Source organism: Podarcis erhardii, assembly GCF_964252035.2.
Source record: "Podarcis erhardii genome assembly, chromosome: 8".
NCBI classification, from domain to species: Eukaryota; Metazoa; Chordata; class Lepidosauria; order Squamata; family Lacertidae; genus Podarcis; species Podarcis erhardii.
The window spans coordinates 5,306,662-5,326,838 of record NC_138499.1 but is presented as its reverse complement, the minus strand read 5'-3'; the positions used below and the strand labels follow the sequence as shown (position 1 = coordinate 5,326,838).

The 20,177-nt window shown below is 45.3% G+C and overlaps 1 protein-coding gene across 1 annotated transcript in view; it reads right to left on the bottom strand.

Annotated features, from left to right (window-relative positions):
* Window positions 1-20,177, bottom strand: part of TSNARE1 (t-SNARE domain containing 1) — a 383,201-nt gene that overhangs the window by 150,834 nt on the left and 212,190 nt on the right. Inside the window, exon 8 of the mRNA XM_081874759.1 lies at window positions 582-749. Within this exon, the coding sequence (XP_081730885.1) occupies window positions 582-749 (168 nt within the window). The remainder of the gene's footprint in view (window positions 1-581; window positions 750-20,177) is intronic.

The window sequence follows — 20,177 nt, the reverse complement described above, 5'->3', positions numbered from 1 at the left end:
ATATATAAATCCAGAATGCTTATTGCTAAAGAATCCCTGGTGGCAAACAACAGGCTTCGTGTGTGTGTGTGTGTGTGTGTGTGTGTGTGTGATTTTCAGTACAAAAGTGGCATTTTAGGGAACAAGCCCCAAGAAACTGAAATTTCATAAAACACAACACAGCAACAACACCAGCAAGGCCAGTGTCTGGCTGGTTCTGTGTTACAGATTCCTGTTTAAATTAAAATCACTGTGCAGACCAAGTATATAAACTCATAATCTTTATGCCTAATGGCTGCTGATTAAGCACTAACATTTTTTTTTAATGATATTGCTTTTCTGTTGGCAAGATCCCTGAGCCGAATTTTCACCACACCAATAGGCACTTTCACAGTCCAAATTAGCTTCCAAGCAGAACTGTATCGGACTATTTCTCAGCCAAGTATATTTCCCAAACCCCTAATGGTTGAGGATTTCTCAGTGTAGCAGGATTCCCCCAAAGGACTGCACACACATTCAATATTCCTCCACATTTCCAAAAATCCCATGAGGGCTGAGGCACTCAACTCTCAGAGGCTTTCCCCACAATGACAGTGACTGACCTCGATCTGCTGGATGGCTTCCTCTCGCTGGCGGATGATCTCCAGGTCCTCCTCTGTGATTTCGGAGAGCAGGGCATGCTCCTGGTTCTGCTCCGTCCACAGGCTGTCTCCGCCGTTGAAGATTTTTTCATCATCCGCCAGGTTAGAGAAAGGGGTCTTGGGACTTTGCTGAAGTGGAGAAAACATAGCAGAATTTAGAACCAGTGGTCTGAGATTCCTGCATTGCAGTGGGTTGGATGGGATTGGGCCCTTCCAACTCTGCAATTCTATGATTCTATGACTCCCAAAGGAGGATCATGTAAGAGAGAAAAACGTTACTCCACAATAAGAGGGTTGACACAGCTGTAGCAAAACAACAACAACCAGTTGGACATAGGCAGTTGTCTTATACTGAGTCTCCATGCTGCTCAATATTGTCTACACTGACTGGCAGCCCCTATATTCTCACAGCGCCGTCAAGTCCCTCATACCCTCTCTGTTCCTCTGTGTCCCTCTGCCCTGATTTACTCAAACCTCTGCTGTTTAAAAGTTGCCTTCTCTGTTGTTCCCTTCCCCTGCTCTGACTTCATGCAAATCCAGGACTGCGATCAGGCACTACAAATCCTCCAATAGGGGCCGCGTGATGACAGCATTCCATTTCTATTTATATAGGAAGATCTATCTAGCTATGGGCTATATCCAATCGTCCCATTACTGCCTCCTGTGGGAGCGAGTTCCATAAGTTAAACTAGGCACTGCATGAAAAAGTACTTTCCGCCACTTTCTTACACTATCTCATTCTTGCTAGAGATGCCAAAGTTGTTCTCCAGATTCGGGCACTGCTATGAGCTTGTGCGGGACAGGGATGGCAAAAGCCAGCCTCTTGAAGGAGGAGAAAGATTTAAGAACCCCCAAATCCTTCTCTGTCCTGGAATAAAATCCTGACAAACTCCCCCATACTTTGGGAGGTGGCTGTGGAGAGGCAGAATTTTGTTCCCATCATTCTTTCCGCCCCGCCCCCCCTCCCCAGATATCAAGACAGAAATACATTTATTTTTTTTCCTGTAAGGAAAGGGGATTTCTGTGATTCAAATGGATGTTGGCGATTAGAGAACAGTGATTTGCTTAGAACATTTTAATAAGTCCATGCTTTAGGCGAGATGTGAACTAGGGATTTCATAACTAGCTCACAACCACTGCATCAGTAACTACAGCAGACCCTCAGTTATTAAATATGTCTTGTATGGAGATCTATACATTTGGGGGAAAATATATATTGAAGCGTTAGTAGAAAATGAACCTCACCAGTACTTGGAAGAGAACCAACAAATTAACAGAGTTTACAAATCCAAATGCTGGAAAATTGAATCACTCCTTAAAGGGGCAGACTGTGTAATTAAAACGTGGCAATTTGATACATTTCTGCCCTTCAAAATATATTAGCTCAAAGCACTGAGATATGTATGTGAAGCTATGCATTTATAAACCTTCGGTTCCGCTGATATTGTAAACATTAATTATATATGTACTAATAATTATGTAGGTTTCAATACTGATATTTCCCCAAGCATAATAGTCATCTGGGTGCCACAGTTCACAGGGGATCGGATTTTCTATTAATGGAGCCAATGCATATTTAAAATTAGTTATTACATTAGCAGGCTATTGCTCCTCTACTCCATATGAGGTTTAAATTAACAAACATCCACCCACAGGCTTGATTCCCAAGGAAAGCAGGGGTTTGCAGGGGGAGAACGAACACAGAAAAGGAGAAAACAAATTCAAGGTGGATATATTTTAAAATGGGATTTACTGTAGTTGCTATTTGAAGGACATAAATACATGAGCAGAGCCTCCTGCAGAAGGCCTATGGCTCATCGTGTCCTGAATCCCATTCTCACAGGACTAACCAGATACCTAATGAGGAACCTGCAAGCAGGACCAGAACATAGGAGCACCCTCCCCTCTTGAGACTGCCAGCAACTGGTACCCAGAAACATCACTGCCGTAAGAACCTAAGAGGAGCTTGCTGGATCAAGCCAAGGTCTCATCTCCTACAGCATCCTGAAGCTGAGGCTCCAATATGACTAAACAACAACTGCCGGAATAGCAGCTACATTTTGCTTGCCTAGCTGCGATGCAGCAGAACAGTCTGCTTGGTTTCATTAGACTGGATAATCCCTGTCCAGTTCGCCTTTCCTGAAACCAACACACGCTGCTGTCGCCGGGAGAGTCTTCTGCTGCATGGCACTGAACAGAAGCCCAAAGCAATTACAGGCAAAGAAGGTCCAAGGCAGCAGCAGAACATTTGGCCTGGGACTCTGAACGCTTTTCCAGATGAGATCTGGAGTGTGATTACTGTTTTCACATTATCTTTCAGGCAGAAGGAGAGGTGATGGGAAGCTTAGGTTCTTAAAATCCAAGAATAACAGCCCATTACTTCTGACTCCACCTTTCCATTCCTGGTGTGGCCTATTTGATGGGTTTGGTGAATGTGTCTTATTTCATAGAACTGAAGAATTGTAGAGGTGGAAGGGACCCCAAGGGTCATCTAGTCCAGCCCCCTGCAATGCAGGAATCACGACTGAAGAATCCCTGACAGGTGGCCATTCAACCTCTGTTGAATAACCTCCAGTGAAGGAGAGTCCATCTTCTGCGGCAGTCTGTTCCAGCGTAGAACAGCTCTTGCTGTCAGAAAGTTATTCTTTAAATAGTTTCGGTCAGAATTTGTAATACAGAATTTGTATATGTTCGTTTCACGGGCATATGCATTTTAATGCAGGCTTTACTCTTATAGATGCATTTCTGCAACTGCTACTTGGCTGCAGCACTGAAGCACAAAACTCAGGGAAGTGCAGATTTTGGTTTGCGTAGCATTTCGGAAAGCGCAAATTTGACAGGTTCTTCTTTAAGTGTGAATGGATTTGGGGTTTTGCCCCATCCCTAGTCCACATGAATAAGGAGTAAGGAGTTTAATATCTGGAAGGGGCTGCTTTCCCTCCCTCTTACACTTGAATAAATTGGTGGGTGAGGGCTGAAGTTGTAGAGAGGAAAAGGATCTTGGAGACACAGACAACATTAAGAATACCCTAGTTGCAACCAAACATCTGCTTCTACCATAGTTTGATAAAACAAGGTTCCAGGGATGTCTATCAGGCTGTCTGATGCATCATGTTTGGGGAAAAGCTGTGGATTAGCAGCCGTTGTGTTCAAATCCTGTTTTCCAGTGTTCCAAAGCCCAGCTGTGGTGAGAACAGGAAGCTGGACTAGATGGGTCATTGGCCTGATCCAGCAGATTCTTCTTACATTCTTATGAATAGTTAAATCCAGATAACTCATAGGTTAAGAAAGCATCTTAAAAAGCAGAGACATCACTTTCCCAACAAAGGTCCGTATAGTTAAAGCTATGGTTTTCCCAGTAGTGATGTATGGAAGTGAGAGCTGCACCATAAAGAAGGCTGATCACCAAAGAATGGATGCTTTTGAATTCTGGTGCTGGAGGAGACTCTTGAGAGTCCCATGGACTGCAAGAAGATCAAACCTCTCCATTCTGAAGGAAATCAGCTCTGAGTGCTCACTGGAAGGACAGATCCTGAAGCTGAGGCTCCAAGACTTTGGCCACCTCATGAGAAGAGAAGACTCCCTGGAAAAGACCCTGAGGTTGGGAAAGATGGAGGGCACAAGGAGAAGGGGACGGCAGAGGACGAGATGGTTGGACAGTGTTCTTGAAGCTACCAGCAGGAGTTTGACCAAACTGCGGGAGGCAGTGGAAGCAGGAGTGCCTGGCATGCTCTGGTCCATGGGGTCACGAAGAGTCGGACATGTCTAAATGACTAAACAACAACAATTCACAAGTGGGCGACTTGTGGCCCTCAGCCCATTTCATGTGGCCCTTGGGCAAATCCCTGTGAATGGCAAGGAGGGAGAAGGGGTAGAAGAGCCATGGGGGGGGGGGAGAAAGCAAGAAGTCAGAAAGCGAGAGAATGGCGTGGCAGAGAAAAAGAGCAGAGAGAAGGGGTAATGGGAGAAAGAGAGAGATAGGGCTGGTGGAAGGCAGGAGGGCATGAATAAAGGAGAAAGGAAGTGGCCTGTCTCACCTTTGGCTCCAAAATCACCTTCTCCAAATGTGTCTCCCTAACAGAATAGCATTGAGTGAAAACAGCCCTTGACAGATAAGAAGGTTAAGCAACTCTGAGATAATTGCTCCCTCTCTCTTCCATAGATCATGAATGGGGGAACAGAGCTCTTTTTACAAGCACTGGAAGGTTAAGGGGGATAAAGAGGAAAAAGCCCTACAGCTATTTATTAGTTTCAGTTTACAGGGCTTGGAGAAATCTGCAGGAAGAACAAAGCATCTCCCTGTGTTCTCAGCAGCCACAGCGAACAACTGCAGCTTATCCTGCGAGTTAAACTTGTAGCTTAGAAAAGTATCCTGGAATTGCAAGGAATGGGGAGAAACAGACACAGAAAACCTCCTCCCTCCCTCCCTCCACCAAACTGCCTCCCACCTCTGCTTGTTAGCTCCACTGAGGAGACCTTGACACTCTACATTTTCATTTGCTTCCTTGCACCATGTCTCTAGTCCCTCGCGTTGACTGCTCTGTGCTCCGAGTCTGCACGAATTGATTAAGCAGCCAGCATTAGACGTGAAGGAGGAGCAAACCCTTTGCAGCGGGAGAGATGGCAATGGGGTTTTGAGAACAGAAGGAGTCCTCCCCTCTCTTTTAATAGCTGCCAGTCTCTCTCTCTTTCAACAAAATAAATTCCTTCCAGTAGCACCTTAAAGACCAACTAAGTTAGTTCTTGGTATGAGCTTTCATGTGCATGCACACTTCTTCAGATACACTGAAGCAGAAGTCACCAGACCCTTCTATATAGTGAGAAGGTGGGGAGGGGTATTACTCAGAAGGGTGGTGGGAATGGGTGATTGGCAGATAGCTGTGATGAGCCTGTTGACGACTCTTAACGACTGCAATAGATCTTACAGGAAAAAGCAAGGGGTGAGAAGGTGAAAAATGACTTTGTCATGTATAGTGAGATAAGAATCCAATGTCTTTGTTCAGACCAGGTCTCTCCATGGTTTTAAGTTTGGTAATAAGTTGCAATTCAGCAGCTTCTCTTTCCAGTCTATTTCTGAAATTCCTTTGTAATAGAACAGCTACTTTGAGATCTTGTATAGAATGTCCTGGGAGACTGAAGTGTTCTCCTACTGGTTTCTCTGACTTGTGATTCCTGATGTCAGATTTATGTCCGTTTATTCTTTGGCGTAAGGTTTGGCCTGTTTGTCCAATATAGAGAGCTGAAGGACACTGTTGGCATTTGATGGCATACACAATGTTAGACGATGAGCAATTAAATAGTCCTGAGATGGTATGTGTGATGTTGTTGGGGCCAGTAATGGTGTTGTCCGGGTGTATGTGGCAGCAAAGTTGGCATCTGGGTTTATTGCAGGCTCTGGTGCCAGTGTCCGTGTTAAGTCTGGTTGTAGTATTATTGTGGAATTAAGTTGGAAAAGTGCTAACTAGGCTTTGGGAAGGAGGCGTGAGGGCTCTAGGACCTTGCCAGAGCCTGGTGCCTCGCTTACCTGGCTTTGCCTGGGCATCAAATGTCACAGAGAGCCACCCAAAAAAGGACTGCAAGATGGACTATGGGTTTATTCTAAGGTGATGCATGAACAGAGCTGTGCTAGTTCTAAATGTGTATTATTTTTTGTTCTACTTTAGGCTAAGTTCAGTAGGGAGTTCTCACCACTAGTAGGGATTTGGTTTTCTCTGCTGCGGGGACCAGAGCTGAAGAGGCAAGGCACATGTTTTGCACACCAAAAGGTCCCAGGTTCAATCCCCGACATCTCCATTTTGAAAGGTGAGCAAAGCAATACCGTGCCTTATGGGAAAAAGCAAAAACACCTGACTTGCTAGAAAGAAGCTAACTTTATTTCCCCCTGATGCATTTATTAATGTTTTATCAAAGTTGCTGCAGTTTTCCCTTGCCGGATTCTTATGAAAAGGGTGGCCGATAAATATTTAAATAAAATAAAGACAGTGAAAAATAAATAAATCAATAAAGAAAAATAGCCAAAGGGGATGTGTGCATTGATATGAGTATTCATTGATTGCTTTGATTGTTAGTCTCAAACAGCTGGATAGGCTGCATATCCATTTTTAAACAAGCCAATGGCCCAGAGCTTTCTTGTTCTCTCCTGGCTTCCCATCAAAGTCTCTTTAGAATACTTCCCTGTCTCTCCTCTGTTATCTATGCCTCCCCTCCTTCACAACTTCCCCTTGCCGAAAATAATCTGCTTTCTAAAAGAAAGCAAAATAATCAAATATGGTTCACGCTAAAGCATGAAAATTCAGGAGGTGTGCAGCAAAATAGGCATGGATGAACACATCCCCCCTCCCCTTATTGATGTGGCGCCTTAATTCTGGATGCAGATGGGCTTGTCTTTGTGCATAATTTGCTTTCTCACACTCTCTTTTTTCTTTGCATATCACTCAGAGGGTTTCATAACAACAAATAGCCCTACTGGAAGTCAAAGAATTGGCTCCCGTTGGCAATTTCTGGCACTTCACTTTGGACTGATGCTGACTAGCACTTAAGTCAGGTTCACTGAAACTGTTAACTGGAATGAAGGATTTTCGTGCATTGCAAAGCACACATCCGAAGGGTGAATCAGAGGCTAAGAGGAATCAGAAGACAGTCTTAGGGTGGAGAGAGGGGTCCTGACTTATCCTCTATTTCATCCCAGGGGAAATGATTCTGCAAACAGTGCCTCAGGGTCTCTCGTGGGTCAGTTTGGCAGTTTAGACAAAATTAACTGGAGAAGCTGCTACAGATATTTTTCCAGAATCCCTTTGGGACTCCTCAGTCGTGTCAGGAGTGTGTGTGTGCTATTCCAGCTACAAATTCCTCTCTGCACACTGGGCTCTCCTGGAAGATTGGGGGTCCTCAGAAATTTGTTTGCCCAACCAACTTCAGAGAGGGAGACTGTTCTTGTTTGCGTGAACCTCTTTGGCTTAATCTTCTTTTAAATAAGATGCACTGGGGGCTTCCAACTTGGGCTACATTCCTAATCATGTCTACTGAGAAACAAGCCCAAATGAAGTCAACAAGGCTTACTCACTTCCCTTTCACAAGATGTAGCGATGGGTGCCAACTTTGATGGCTTTAAAAGAGGGTCCGACAAATTTGTGAAGGACAAGGTTGTCAGTGGTTACTAACCAAGGAGGCTGGGTTCTATCTCCCTTGCTAGGAACCACAGGAGAGGAGTGTGGCTGTTGCACCCTGGTCCTGTGTTCAGGCTTCCCATGGGCATTTGTTTGGCCACTGTGAGGACAGGATGCTAGACTAGACAGCCCTCTCCAGCTGGGCTCTTCAATACGTTTCTGAGCACAATTCAAAGTGTTGGTGCTGACCTTTAAAACCCTAAACGGCCTCGGTCCAGTATATCTGAAGGAGCGTCTCCACCCCCATCGTTTTACCCGGACACTGAGGTCCAGTGCTGAGGGCCTTCTGGCGGTTCCCTCACTACGAGAAGCCAAGTTACAGGGAACCAGGCAGAGGGCCTTCTCGGTAGTGGCGCCCTCCCTGTGGAACGCCCTCCCACCAGATGTCAAAGAGAACAACAACTACCAGACTTTTAGAAGACACCTGAAGGCAGCCCTGTTTAGGGAAGCTTTTAATGTTTGATGTATTGCAGTGCTTTAGTATTTTTTTGGAAGCCACCCAGAGTGGCCGGGGAAGCCCATCCAGATGGGCAGGGTATAAATACTAAATTATTATTATTATTATTATTATTATTATTATTATTATTATTATTATTTTAACTAATCAATCACTCAATCAAATTGCATTTCTATGAATGTGCCAGCCCCCTTGGTCACGGGCCAGCCCGGGGACGCACACAAGTATCCAGAGACCCACTTCCGGTGGAGCTGTGGGCACACTAATGCATCAGCAAAGTAACAGCAAGAAGTGAGGCTGTGGAGGCACTGGCATTGCGAAAGCTTCCTTTATTTACAAATCAAAACAACAAACATGGCTAGTGTGAGCAGCAGCTTCACACGTCTGCTCTGTCTGAAAAAAATGAACAAAGAGAGAGTGCAAAAGCACTAAGGACGGAAGTACAATGTCTAGTTCCGTTCCCATACTCCTATCACAAACAGTGGATCATGAGATCCAATAGCAATGGAGAATGAAAATGCTAACATCCTCCTCCTTTTCATGACATCATAGACTTTAGTACATTTGCAGCCTATTTCCATACAGACTCAGTTGTTCTTTGTTAACAACCTTTGACAACAAATCAGCAGGTATTTCTTTACCTGGCTTGTAGGACACACTGATGAGTCCTCTGTGGATACAATCCCTTGCATGACATAACTTTATGTGCAAGTGTTTGGTTCTTTGCTTACATCCTTCAGAATTAAGCAAAGCTAAGCATGACTAGTTGTCCTGATAAACCTGTATAGCAATGGAGAATGAAAATACTAACATTCTATACCAAGGTGGTGTATGCATTTCCCCCTTTTCTCATCCAAAACAATCCTGTGAGGGTGGTTAGGCCAGGAGAAGACAGCAACTGGCCCAAGGTCACCAAGTGAGCTTCATGATGCCCAAGTGGCGATTCGAACCCTGCTTCCCTAGCTCTGAGTTCAAAACTTGAACCACTACGCCACACCGAACCTCTCGTGGGATGTTCTTCTGGGACACTGCCAGAGGGAAGAAGGTTGGTTTTTTGTTTGTTTTGCTTCCTGGTCAGCAATCGGCTTGCCTCCATTGGATGTCAAGGGAGCTGCCCAGGAGAGCAGCATGTTAGCAGTTCAGGGAAAGACAGGGAAACAGCAGCTAGCTTGGAGATTCTTTATTAAGGAAGTAGAACAGAGAACATACAGAGACCTCTGAGATATGCTCCACCTAGGTGAAGCAGCTGTTCAGACTGTCTTGTATCCCATTCCCTCTGTGTCAGGCCGCTCCCTCTGTCTACGGAGACCCTCTCTGTTTCTTCCTGGCTCTCTGCTCTGTGACATACATCAGATGCCTTGTTCTGGGAGTTTGGGGTGGGGCTTGCAGGCTGTCAGCAGAAAAGCTGCCAGTGTGGCTCTGTGGCAAGGCTGCGGATTCCTGTTTGTTTACTATGTATTGGGGCACCTGCCTGTTTCCTCCTCTTCCTCTTCCTCATCCTCCAAGCTCCCAGTCTTCCCAGCACTTCCCCTCCTCTGGGGTGTGTCCTGTTGTCCACCATCAGGACCCAGGATCTAAATCGTCTCCCTCTGTGCTTTCCCGGGGGGCGGCTCTTGGCCAGCCTTCTTCCACAACCCCTCTTCATCCAAGCCAGTCCCTGACACTTGATGGGATAGCTGCTGCCATCAAGGCCGTTTTTAGGCAGCGATGGTCATGCTGGCACAGTGCAGTTGTGCCTACAGCAAATTCTCCAGCATCTTCCTTAAAAGAGATCCTCGCCTGTGTCTATTTAGAGCTCTGTGCTTCCCTCCCCTTCTCAACTGATGGCTTTATCTACAATGCCAACAGATGGTCCTACGGCAACATGAGTGAAGGAGAATAATAATAAAGCAGAGCATAAGCATAAACACTCCCCTCCTCCCTCTGCAGCCTGATATTATTATTATTTTTTCTTTTATAAGAGCCTGTTTTATTTAACCAGCAGAAATTTTAATCACAACATGAACATATGTCATGACAGAGTGAAACTTGCGGTCCTCTAGGGAAACATGCAGCCTCTGCACACCCAGAAAATGACCCAAGTGAATAGTCCCCCAGATCTTTGGTCAATGGGACCATAAAATAAAATAAAATTGCAGAGCAGCTGATTTTTAAATATTTCCCCAGCTGCCTGAATTATATCCTAATAATTCTTGAGGCTCTGTTGTGTTCTACCTGCCAGCAAACCATTCTGGCTGTCTTAGACGACTGGAAAAAACACAAATTATCACTCTGGTACGGTCATACAGTGGAACCTCGGGCTACAGACACTTCAGGTTACAGACACTTCAGGTTACAGACTCCGCTAACTCAGAAATAGTACCTCGAGTTAAGAACTTTGCTTCAGGATGAGAACAGAAATCGTGTGGTGGAGGTGCGGCAGCAGCGGGAGGCCTCATTAGCTAAAGTGGTATCTCACGTTAAGAACAGTTTCAGGTTAATAACGGACCTCCAGAACGATTAAAGTTCTTAACCCGAGGTACCACTGTACAGTCATACTTCGTGTTAAATACACTTCGAGTTGAGCGCGTTCGAATTGCGCTCCGCAGCAACCCGGAAGTAATGGAGTGTGTTACTTCCGGGTTTCACCACTTGCGCATGAGCAGACGCTCAAAATGACATCACACGCATGCACAGAAGTGGTGAAAAGTGACGCGTGCGTGCGCAGACCATACGTGCATCCATACGACTCCCAAAAACGTTCAGAAACAAAGGTGTGGCTTCTGATCAGCTACCAGATTTTTCTGCAGCCAAACGGAAGCCGCGGAAGCTGTGCCAGACGTTTGGCTTCCTAAAATTGTTCGAAAACCGGAACACCCACTTCCAGGTTTCGATTGTTCGGGGGCCAAGGCGTTCGGGAGCCAAGGTAGGACTGTACCTACAACATGGTGCAAAGTGACACCACTTGGAGGTTTATCGCTGTTTCTTTGAAAGCCAACACACCAAATTGCCATTTCACAGACATGGCGCCCATGATCCTAAGTTTCTTCCGCGGGTGAGAAATATTTCCCCTTGGTGCTGCAACCCACAATGTCCCTTCAATGAGGAAGCCTGCAATTTAGCCTCCCTTGATAAAGTCATGATATCATTGGTTTGAACTTCAGAGAGCAGTAAGTCCCCACCGCAGGGGACATCTGCCTTGGGTCAGAAATGAACATTAAGCACTCTCTGTTTATAAGGTTCGGAAGAAGCTTGGGGAAGATTGCCACTCTGGGTTTTGATTTGCAGGGTTTTGCATCTTCCTAGAAATGAAAATGGGGAGATAGACAATGGGGGCAAGGAGAAATCAACACGGTACAAAGTCACCCCACTTGGAGGTTTATGGCTCTTTCTTTGAAAGCCAAGACACCAAATCACTATTTAACAGACATGGAGTTGTAGAGGATACCTGGGAGATGATCCAGGGAAATCTCAAAAATACTTATTCCATCCCAATGGCTCTCATTTCTGAGAACAAAAGCAGTGTTTCAACACCCCCGTTCCCCACTGCTGCAGGATCAGGAACACAGGAACCTGACATATCACAAGTCAGGCCTTTCAACATCAACTTCGTTGGATTGGTCATGTTGTGCGGATGCCTGGTTATCGTCTTCCAAAGCAACTTCTCTATTCCAAACTTAAAAATGGAAGGTGTAATGTTGGTGGTCAACAAAAGAGGTTTAAAGGCTCTCTCAAGGCAAATCTTTAAAAAATGTAGTATAAACACCGAAAACTGGGAAACACTGGCCTGCGAGTGCTCCAATTGGAGAACAGCTTTTACCGAAGGTGTCATGGTCTGTGAAGACACTTGAACTCAGAACGCAAGGGAGAAACATGCTAAGAGGAAGGCACGCTTGGCAAATCCACACCATGATCAACTCCCACCAATGTCCTCACTGTGGAAGGACGTGTGGATCCAGAATTGGCTTCCAGTCACTTACGGACTCATTGTTAAATCCGCGTTCATGGAAGACAATCTTATTTGGCTACGAGGGATCACAGGAGGAGGAGGAGGAGGAGGTCCACCCGACTCGGTATTTTGGATAGCGACCGGCTCTCCAAGGGTTTAGGGAGGAGCTCTTCTTGGGAGCTTGAACCCAAGATATTTTGGGTGCTGCACTACACACCTTCCCTCATCATGATGGACCAGACTGATGTGGAAATGTGGAGAGATAGAGACTGGGAATAATGAGAAACTGTGAGAAAGTCCTCAAAAAGGCAGATTCACTGGGGCCTTGCTAGGACGCTTCCCCACTTAGAAAACTTGGATGTCAAAGAGAGATGGAGAAGATACAAACCAAGCTCCTTTCAACCTTCCCCCTCCCTCCTCCCCATCCCATCTAATATACACACCTGAGATTTGTCCTCATCACCAGCTTCCATATCAGGATACATTGTAATGACTATTTTGTGTTGCCTTTTATGGGATTTTATATATAAACTGTTGTACGTTGCCTGGATATTGTATCAAGAGCCTGTGTGGTGTGGCAGTTAGAGTGCCAGACTAGGACCTGGAAGATCAGGGTTCAAATCTACACTTGGCCATCATGAAGATCACTGGGGATAACGTTGGGGGCCAGCCTAACGTACCTCACAGGGTGGTTGTGGGGATTAATTGAGGAGGGGGAAAGAAACTCCATGTATGCCACCTTGAGCTCCTTGGAGGAAAAAAGGGGGGATATAGACACAACAAATAAATAAATGATCATTAATATGATATAGAAGTGGACAGCCTGTATCCCCCACACAAAAAGAAAGCAGGGAAGAAAGGAATAAAGTTTTGGCAAAGTGACCCTTATTGGGTAGGGGGGACCAACCCCTCTGGGAAAAATAAAATTACCTACACTGTCATGTCCACCTTTCCATCCTCAATTTGTTTAGACAAGCATGAGCTACGGAGCAACGCTGGGATTCACTTTCTGACTTTGAAAAATGTGCCCGTCCTATAATTTGTATTGATTATTCCGCTTGGAAGTTGTGTACTGCAGTATAGTTGTCTGTAATCTAAATGCTCTCTTGGGAAACATTGAAATAAGGGTTTATTTGTTGGCACCAGGGGCTCAGGAGATAATTTGAAATCACAATTGGCTTATATTTCACGGGCATGGGGTTATTAAGCTGACCTTATTTCCACTGATGGGTCTCCGCTATGGAGCTTCAGGAGAGATTGCGCTCCTTGATCATGCCCCCTGGGGGATCTATCCTGATGCCCAGGGCGTCCTAATGCTAAACGCTGGCCTGATCTCAACTCTAAATGTCCCCATCCTCCGCTTTCGGCCATATTGACGGATATCAAGTCACCCAGTGCTGTAAATAAATTACCCATTCTTCATGTCTATTGTCACCTTGAAGGTATTTATAGAGAGTGCAATCACTTCCCTGCAAAAACCCTCCTCCCAAGGCTACATAAATTTAGCATCTTCAGTCTAGCTTCTTATGTCTCCTAGCCCTGGAACTGGTGTTATTTTCGCTCGCCCACTTTGAGCATGTTATATCTTCCCTGAACTAACAATGTAAGAAGATGCTTCAGGATCAGGCTAATGGTCCATCGAGTCTTGGGTGTCTCCACACCCAATACCTCCAACTTCCAATACAAGGTCCAACTTGTGACATCCCTTTGCCAACTTTAAAATCACAGAACCTCAAAACTTCCTACTAATGTGTGGTTAAAGGGTAGTAATGTACACAGTGATTGATTATTTGATGGAGTTGCAGGAATTTATGTATAGGTCGAGAGGGGTTGCGCCTCCAGGAGATATCGTGCACATGCAGCCCACTACCAAAATCAGTACAATCACTTTTGTGACTTTTGTGACTTGTCACCACAAAACACTTCATCACAGTTTCTTCCTATCTATTCAAAGGGCCTTTGCTGCACGATACCAAATGTAACAATTCACTGATCAATGTATCTATGTACTGGTTCACTGGGAAAACTTTAGAAATTCATATAGACATATGAGCTCAGCTATTCAGCAGCCCCTCTGCCTGAGTGATAATTCCTGCCATCCTGATACCTGAGTACCAGACAGGTAGCCATTCCAGAAATAACAAACCCAGATGAAGACTAAAGGGTGTGATTAAATTGGGTGGGAAACAGGGAAATGTAAATATCTCTTTTGTTACACTTGATGGGTGTTTGGTCGAGGGCAAGGGGAACCATGGGGCAGGGTCCAGGATGCTCAGATTACTGCCACCAGACCTCCCCTTTCATGATGTAACCACGATGTATTAGTGATGTAGTTTGGGGGGGGGTGTAACATGGGGATTAGCAGCTAATCAAAGTTTGGGTTCTCTTTTGTTCGGGGCTTCCATCTTGTTCCACCTGGTGGCAGGTGGGAGTCCTGTCGCGACAGTCTTCAATAAAGACCAAGCCTAATGGCTGCTGTTTTGCTCTGGTATTCCTGGTTGGTGTCCTTGTTTTTTGTCCAAGGGAGCCCTCAGATTTTCTCCGTTAACAATGGAGGACTGAGAGCTACATCAGAGACAAGGACTCTTTCATACTCAAGTTAACCAGGGCTGATTGCTTGCATGAGCTTTCTCCATCCCTGGGTGGAGATGTCCTCCTAATAAATATTTTCTTCAAAACAAAATTTGCTGGGTAAGTAAAGAGGAAAGATGCCCTTACTACTGCATCCTTTGAAGAAAGAGAGACACACGCATTCTCAACTGGATGGTGTCAACAGGACCAGAAATCGGGACCTTCTTGGAGATCTAGCAATGCAAGGATGAAGAACCTGCAGGCACCTTCAGATGTTGCTGGACTCCAACTCCCATCAGCCCCAGCCAGCATGGCCAATGAACAGGGATGATGGGAACTGGAGTTCAGCAACACCTGGAAGACCATGGGTTCCCCACCCTGTGCTAACACTTCCCATTTAGTTAACCCATATATCTGCTTTGCCAAAGACTGGGGTGCATATCTGGGGCACTAAGAAGCAAAAGCGTGGCTGCGATTTTTCTCACAGGTAGGGTTTTCAAAACTGGCATTCATAGAATCATAGAGTTGGAAGAGACCACAAGGGCCATTGAGTCCAACCCCCTGCCAAGCAGGGAACACCATCAGAGCACTCCTGACATATGGTTGTCAAGCCTCTGCTTAAAGACCTCCAAAGAAGGAGACTCCACCACACTCCTTGGCAGCAAATTCCACTGTCGAACAGCTCTTACTGTCAGGAAGTTCTTCCTCATGTTTAGGTGGAATCTTCTTTCTTGTAGTTTGGAACCATTGCTCCATGTCCGCTTCTCTGGAGCAGCAGAAAACAACCTTTCTCCCTCCTCTATGTGACATCCTTTTATATATTTGAACATGGCTATCATATCTCCCCTTAACCTCCTCTTCTCCAGGCTAAACATGCCCAGCTCCCTTAGCTGTTCCTCATAAGGCATCGTTTCCAGGCCTTTGACCATTTTGGTTGCCCTCCTCTGGACACGTTCCAGTTTGTCAGTGTCCTTCTTGAACTGTGGTGCCCATTCATGGTTACAGATGCCATCTAACAACTAGGCAATGTTAGACAATGGAAAAAGCAAATGCATACAAGGCATGTTTACTCAGAAGTAAGTTCCACCAGGTTAAACAAAGCTTATTGTCAAGTAAGTGTGCATAGGGCTGTGGTCCTGATTGTGAATCATTTTGCATTTGAAAGCCAGAAGTGAAGGGGGGGGGGGTTACAAAAGGAAAATAAATAGAGGTACATCTTTACCTTGTTACAAAAGAAGAGGAGGAGGAGGAAGAAATAATCATAATAATATTGCAATCGCAGAGGGTGAACGTCTGTTAAATTATTATCTGCTGATTCCAGTGTGTAATGTTGTATTGTAAATAGATTTTTTGACATTATTTCATTTGGCATAAGTTGTTCACTTTAAAGTCATTAAAAAAAATGCCTTGGATTGGACTGTTGATCACCTGGCGATTGCTTCCGCTTGGCACCTTGGCTGCTAGGCTTGTCTCAATTCATGCAATCTTTTCCAGCTGTTCCTGAAGATGCAATTTAGCATTTTGCTAGCATTTCCCTCCCTGCTGTTTCATGCTTTTATGATGATTGTTTGACTCATGTTTGACTTGCATTTAGTGGCCTTGAATGCCATCTACGACAGAACATTGGCATACAAACATGCTAATAAGTGTATATTGAAAATATATATATATATATATAGAACTAATTTGGCAACCCTATGCAACAGGCAGAACCCTTATCACCTTTACAACTGCAGAAACCTTACAAAAAAAATATAGGCTGGCATGCCTTCTTAACTCAAGCCCAGGCATATAGAAAGCAGCCTTATACCAAGTCAAACCACTGGTTCATCTAGTTCAGACATGGGCAAACTCGGCGGCCCTCCAGATGTTTTGGGACTACAACTCCCATGATCCCTAGCTAACAGGACCAGTGGTCAGGGATGATGGAAATTGTAGTCCCAAAACATCTGGAGGTCCGAGTTTGCCCATGCCTGATCTAGTTCAGCATTGTCTACACTAGCAGCAGCTCTCCACAGCTCTCCTACCCAGAGATGCTCAGGATTCGACCTGGGACCTTCTACATGCCAAGCATAGACCCTAACACCAAGCTACAAGCCTTCTCCCTCCTAGAATAGTTTGCTCCTGAATCTTTCTCAGGTAAAAAATACCAACAACTTATTTTAAGGCATCCTCACTTCCCCCCATTTCCCTCCCCTCTAATCAAACCAAGTTTCATATAGTTGATTGCTACAGAAAACATCCCTAATAAGAACCCACCAAGGGTAGCCTGCCTGCTATTTCCAATTTGCTTCCCAGCTCCAGGTTTAATATGCTGAAAGACGCTTCAATTTTGAAATCGTCTTTTATTGAAAAACTGTTGATGAGCAAAATGCATAATGCTCTCCTATTACTCCCCATCTCGTGCGCATCCCCTGGGCGCCAGAATCGTCTTATCTCCGCTCCCTGGCTGTTCCTCCAGCATATTTACATTGTTAGCCTCGCCAAAAAAGAAAAAGAAAAAAGGTATCATTATGTCAATAAGAGCAATTGAAGCATTAATAGGATGGTTACAGGCAGAAATGCAAGAGATTACTTTGTGCGCTGTGTGTATATATATATATATATATATGCTTTCGTATATATATATATATATATATATGCTTTCGTATATATATATATATATATGCGAGGGGAAAACATATGTCACAGGAGTCTTCTTAATTGTTCTGTGCTCCTGAATCTTATCTTTGGAAGAGCCCCAACACAAGAGGAGGAGGAGAAAGAGAGAGTTTGGGGAAAAGGAGAATGAGAAGGAAGACAAAAGTAGGAGTAGAGATCGTCGTGAACAGGACCGGATTGAGGTTTGACGAGGCCCTAAGCTACTGAAGGTAATGGGACCCTCTATCTGTCCAGCTGTCACCTTGCCAATAAAGGGGATGACAGAGAACGAGATGGTTGGACAGTGTTCTTGAAGCTACCAGCATGAGTTTGACCAAACTGCAGGAGGCAGTGGAAGACAGGAGTGCCTGGCATGCTCTGGTCCAGGGGGTCACGAAGAGTCGGACATGTCTAAACGACTAAACAACAACAACATATGTCCAGCTGTCCTTTGTCAACAACGAATTGTCGCTGTTTTTTGTGTTGAATATACGTTGCGATCTGAACCCAGGATCTTCCATGTTTTCGAAACAGATCACCTTCTGTTTTAGAGTCCTCCTACCCAAAAATGAAATATGAGCTGCGTCACCCCCTCCATCTAAACAAGGAATCAGCCTGCTTTCTGTTCCTGTTAATGCACACTTACATAACAGGGGATTCCCTCCAAACCACTAAGCTCTGATACTTGGGGAGGGGGGAGAGAGAGAGAGAGAGAGAGAGAGAGAGAGAGAGAGAGAGAGAGAGGGAGGGAGGGAGGAGAGACCTTTAAAGAGGAGAGGGGGAGATGAGGCGGGGGCAACCAGAAGAGAATGTGATTTCCTGCTTGTAGTGGATATTTTCCCTTCTGCAGATTTCTCTTGGCTACAGTTAATTGGAATTCCAATGATGTCCAGGGAGCTCTCGAGAGGTTGGGGAACTTTACCTCTGGCGAGATTCCGTTTTAACAAGTTAAACGGTGATTAAAGGGGAATCTGTGCAAACTTAGATCTTTCTCCGGTGCATTTATGCAAGGGGCGGGGTGCTCTGGGAGTTGGAGAGCTAGAAATGAGGCAAGGGAAATGAGCAGCAGGAGGAAATGGTAATGAAGCATTAAAAGGAACAAGGCAGGAGAAGGCAGTGGCGGGGGGGACTCTAGGCACCCAAATATGTGGGGTGACTTTTACAGTTCTCGAGTCCTGAATGTGGGAGGTTGGTGTCTACAAAGGTGGGATAACAATAACAACAACCACCACAACAATAACAACAATTTATTTTGACCTCGCCCATCTGGCTGGGTTTCCCCAGCCACACTGGGCAGCTTCCAACAGAACATTAAAAACAGAATAAAACTTCAAACTTCCCTAAATAGGGCTGCCTTCAGAGGTCTTCTGAAAGTCGGATAGTTGTTTATTTCCTTGACATCTGATGGGACGGACTCGGCTCTGCATGGCCACAGGCCTGACCACCTCGTTTTGGACCATGACTATATGGTTTGGCAATACACAGGGAGTCTGCAGACTTTCTGATGTTGTTGAACAGCAGCTCTCTCCCATCACTCTCCAACCAGAATAGTAAGGACCAGGGATAATGGGAACTGTAGTACACACACACACACACACACACACACACACATCCCAAGAGCTGTGGCTTCCCCCACTCTCCTTCCTCAGAGGTTTCAAAGAAGAGGTTGGGATCCTTTAGCTGCCATCATTGCATTTCTGGGGGTTGCTCTAGATAACCCTTGCATCTCTACGATTGCATCTGGCTGTGTCCATGCCCTTTCTCTGAGGCCGCTATGTTCCCTTCTGTGGCCTAAGGAGTCACCTTACCTGTGAGAACCCAAGTTACAGGGAACCAGGCAGATGGCCTTCTCGGTAGTGGCACCCGCCCTGTGGAACGCCCTCCCACCAGATGTCAAAAAAAACTACCAGACTTTTAGAAGACATCTGAAGGCAGCCCTGTTTAGGGAAGCTTTTAATGTTTGACAGGCTATTGTATTTTAATATTTAATATTCTATTAATATTTTAATATTCTGTTGGAAGCTGCCCAGAGTGGCTGGGAAAACTCAGCCAGATGGGCGGGGTATCAATAATAAATCATTATTATTATTATTATTATTACCACTACTACCTCATTTCAGATTTTTTTTTTCTGGGGTGGAAGAAGCAAGTGGAAGAGACAGGAGGGGAAGCAGGCCTGGCAGCGCTCACCTTTAATCATGTTACAAATGCCATCGCCAAAGAAGGTTTAGGAGAATGCAATTTCCCTCCCCTTCCATAATCCATCTCTGTGGGTATTAAAATAATGCTGCATTTCACATCAAAATGAGATGACAGGCCGGATGAGGCTTCCCATTTATTTCTCCGGTAACCGTGTGACCTCTTTTGGCAGGGGGAAAGCCTTGATTTAAAGCCGCCGTCGCAGAGGCAGCTTTGGTTGAGAGACGGGGAAGAGGAGAGTTCACGTGGATTGGGGAGAGAATCGCAGTCACTCAGTCACCACCTCTCCCTTCGCCACCCCTCCGGCAAATCCACAATTGCTCTGTTTGAAGACAGCACACCACAAATTGTGATCATCGTCTGCAGGACAAGCACAGCAATGTCAGCACAGCCCTAACCGATGGCACCTGGTTCCTCCCTGGTGTGGCACTCAGTCCCTAAAATCCTGTGCCCCTGGCATTTTCTGCACTATGGAACACCCTTAAGCAGGTAAGATTGACCTACTGGATCACGCCACTGGCCCATCTACTCCAGCGTCCTGTTCTCCTGGTGACTGACCAGAGATCTGCCCGTGGGAAACCCAGAGACAGGATTCG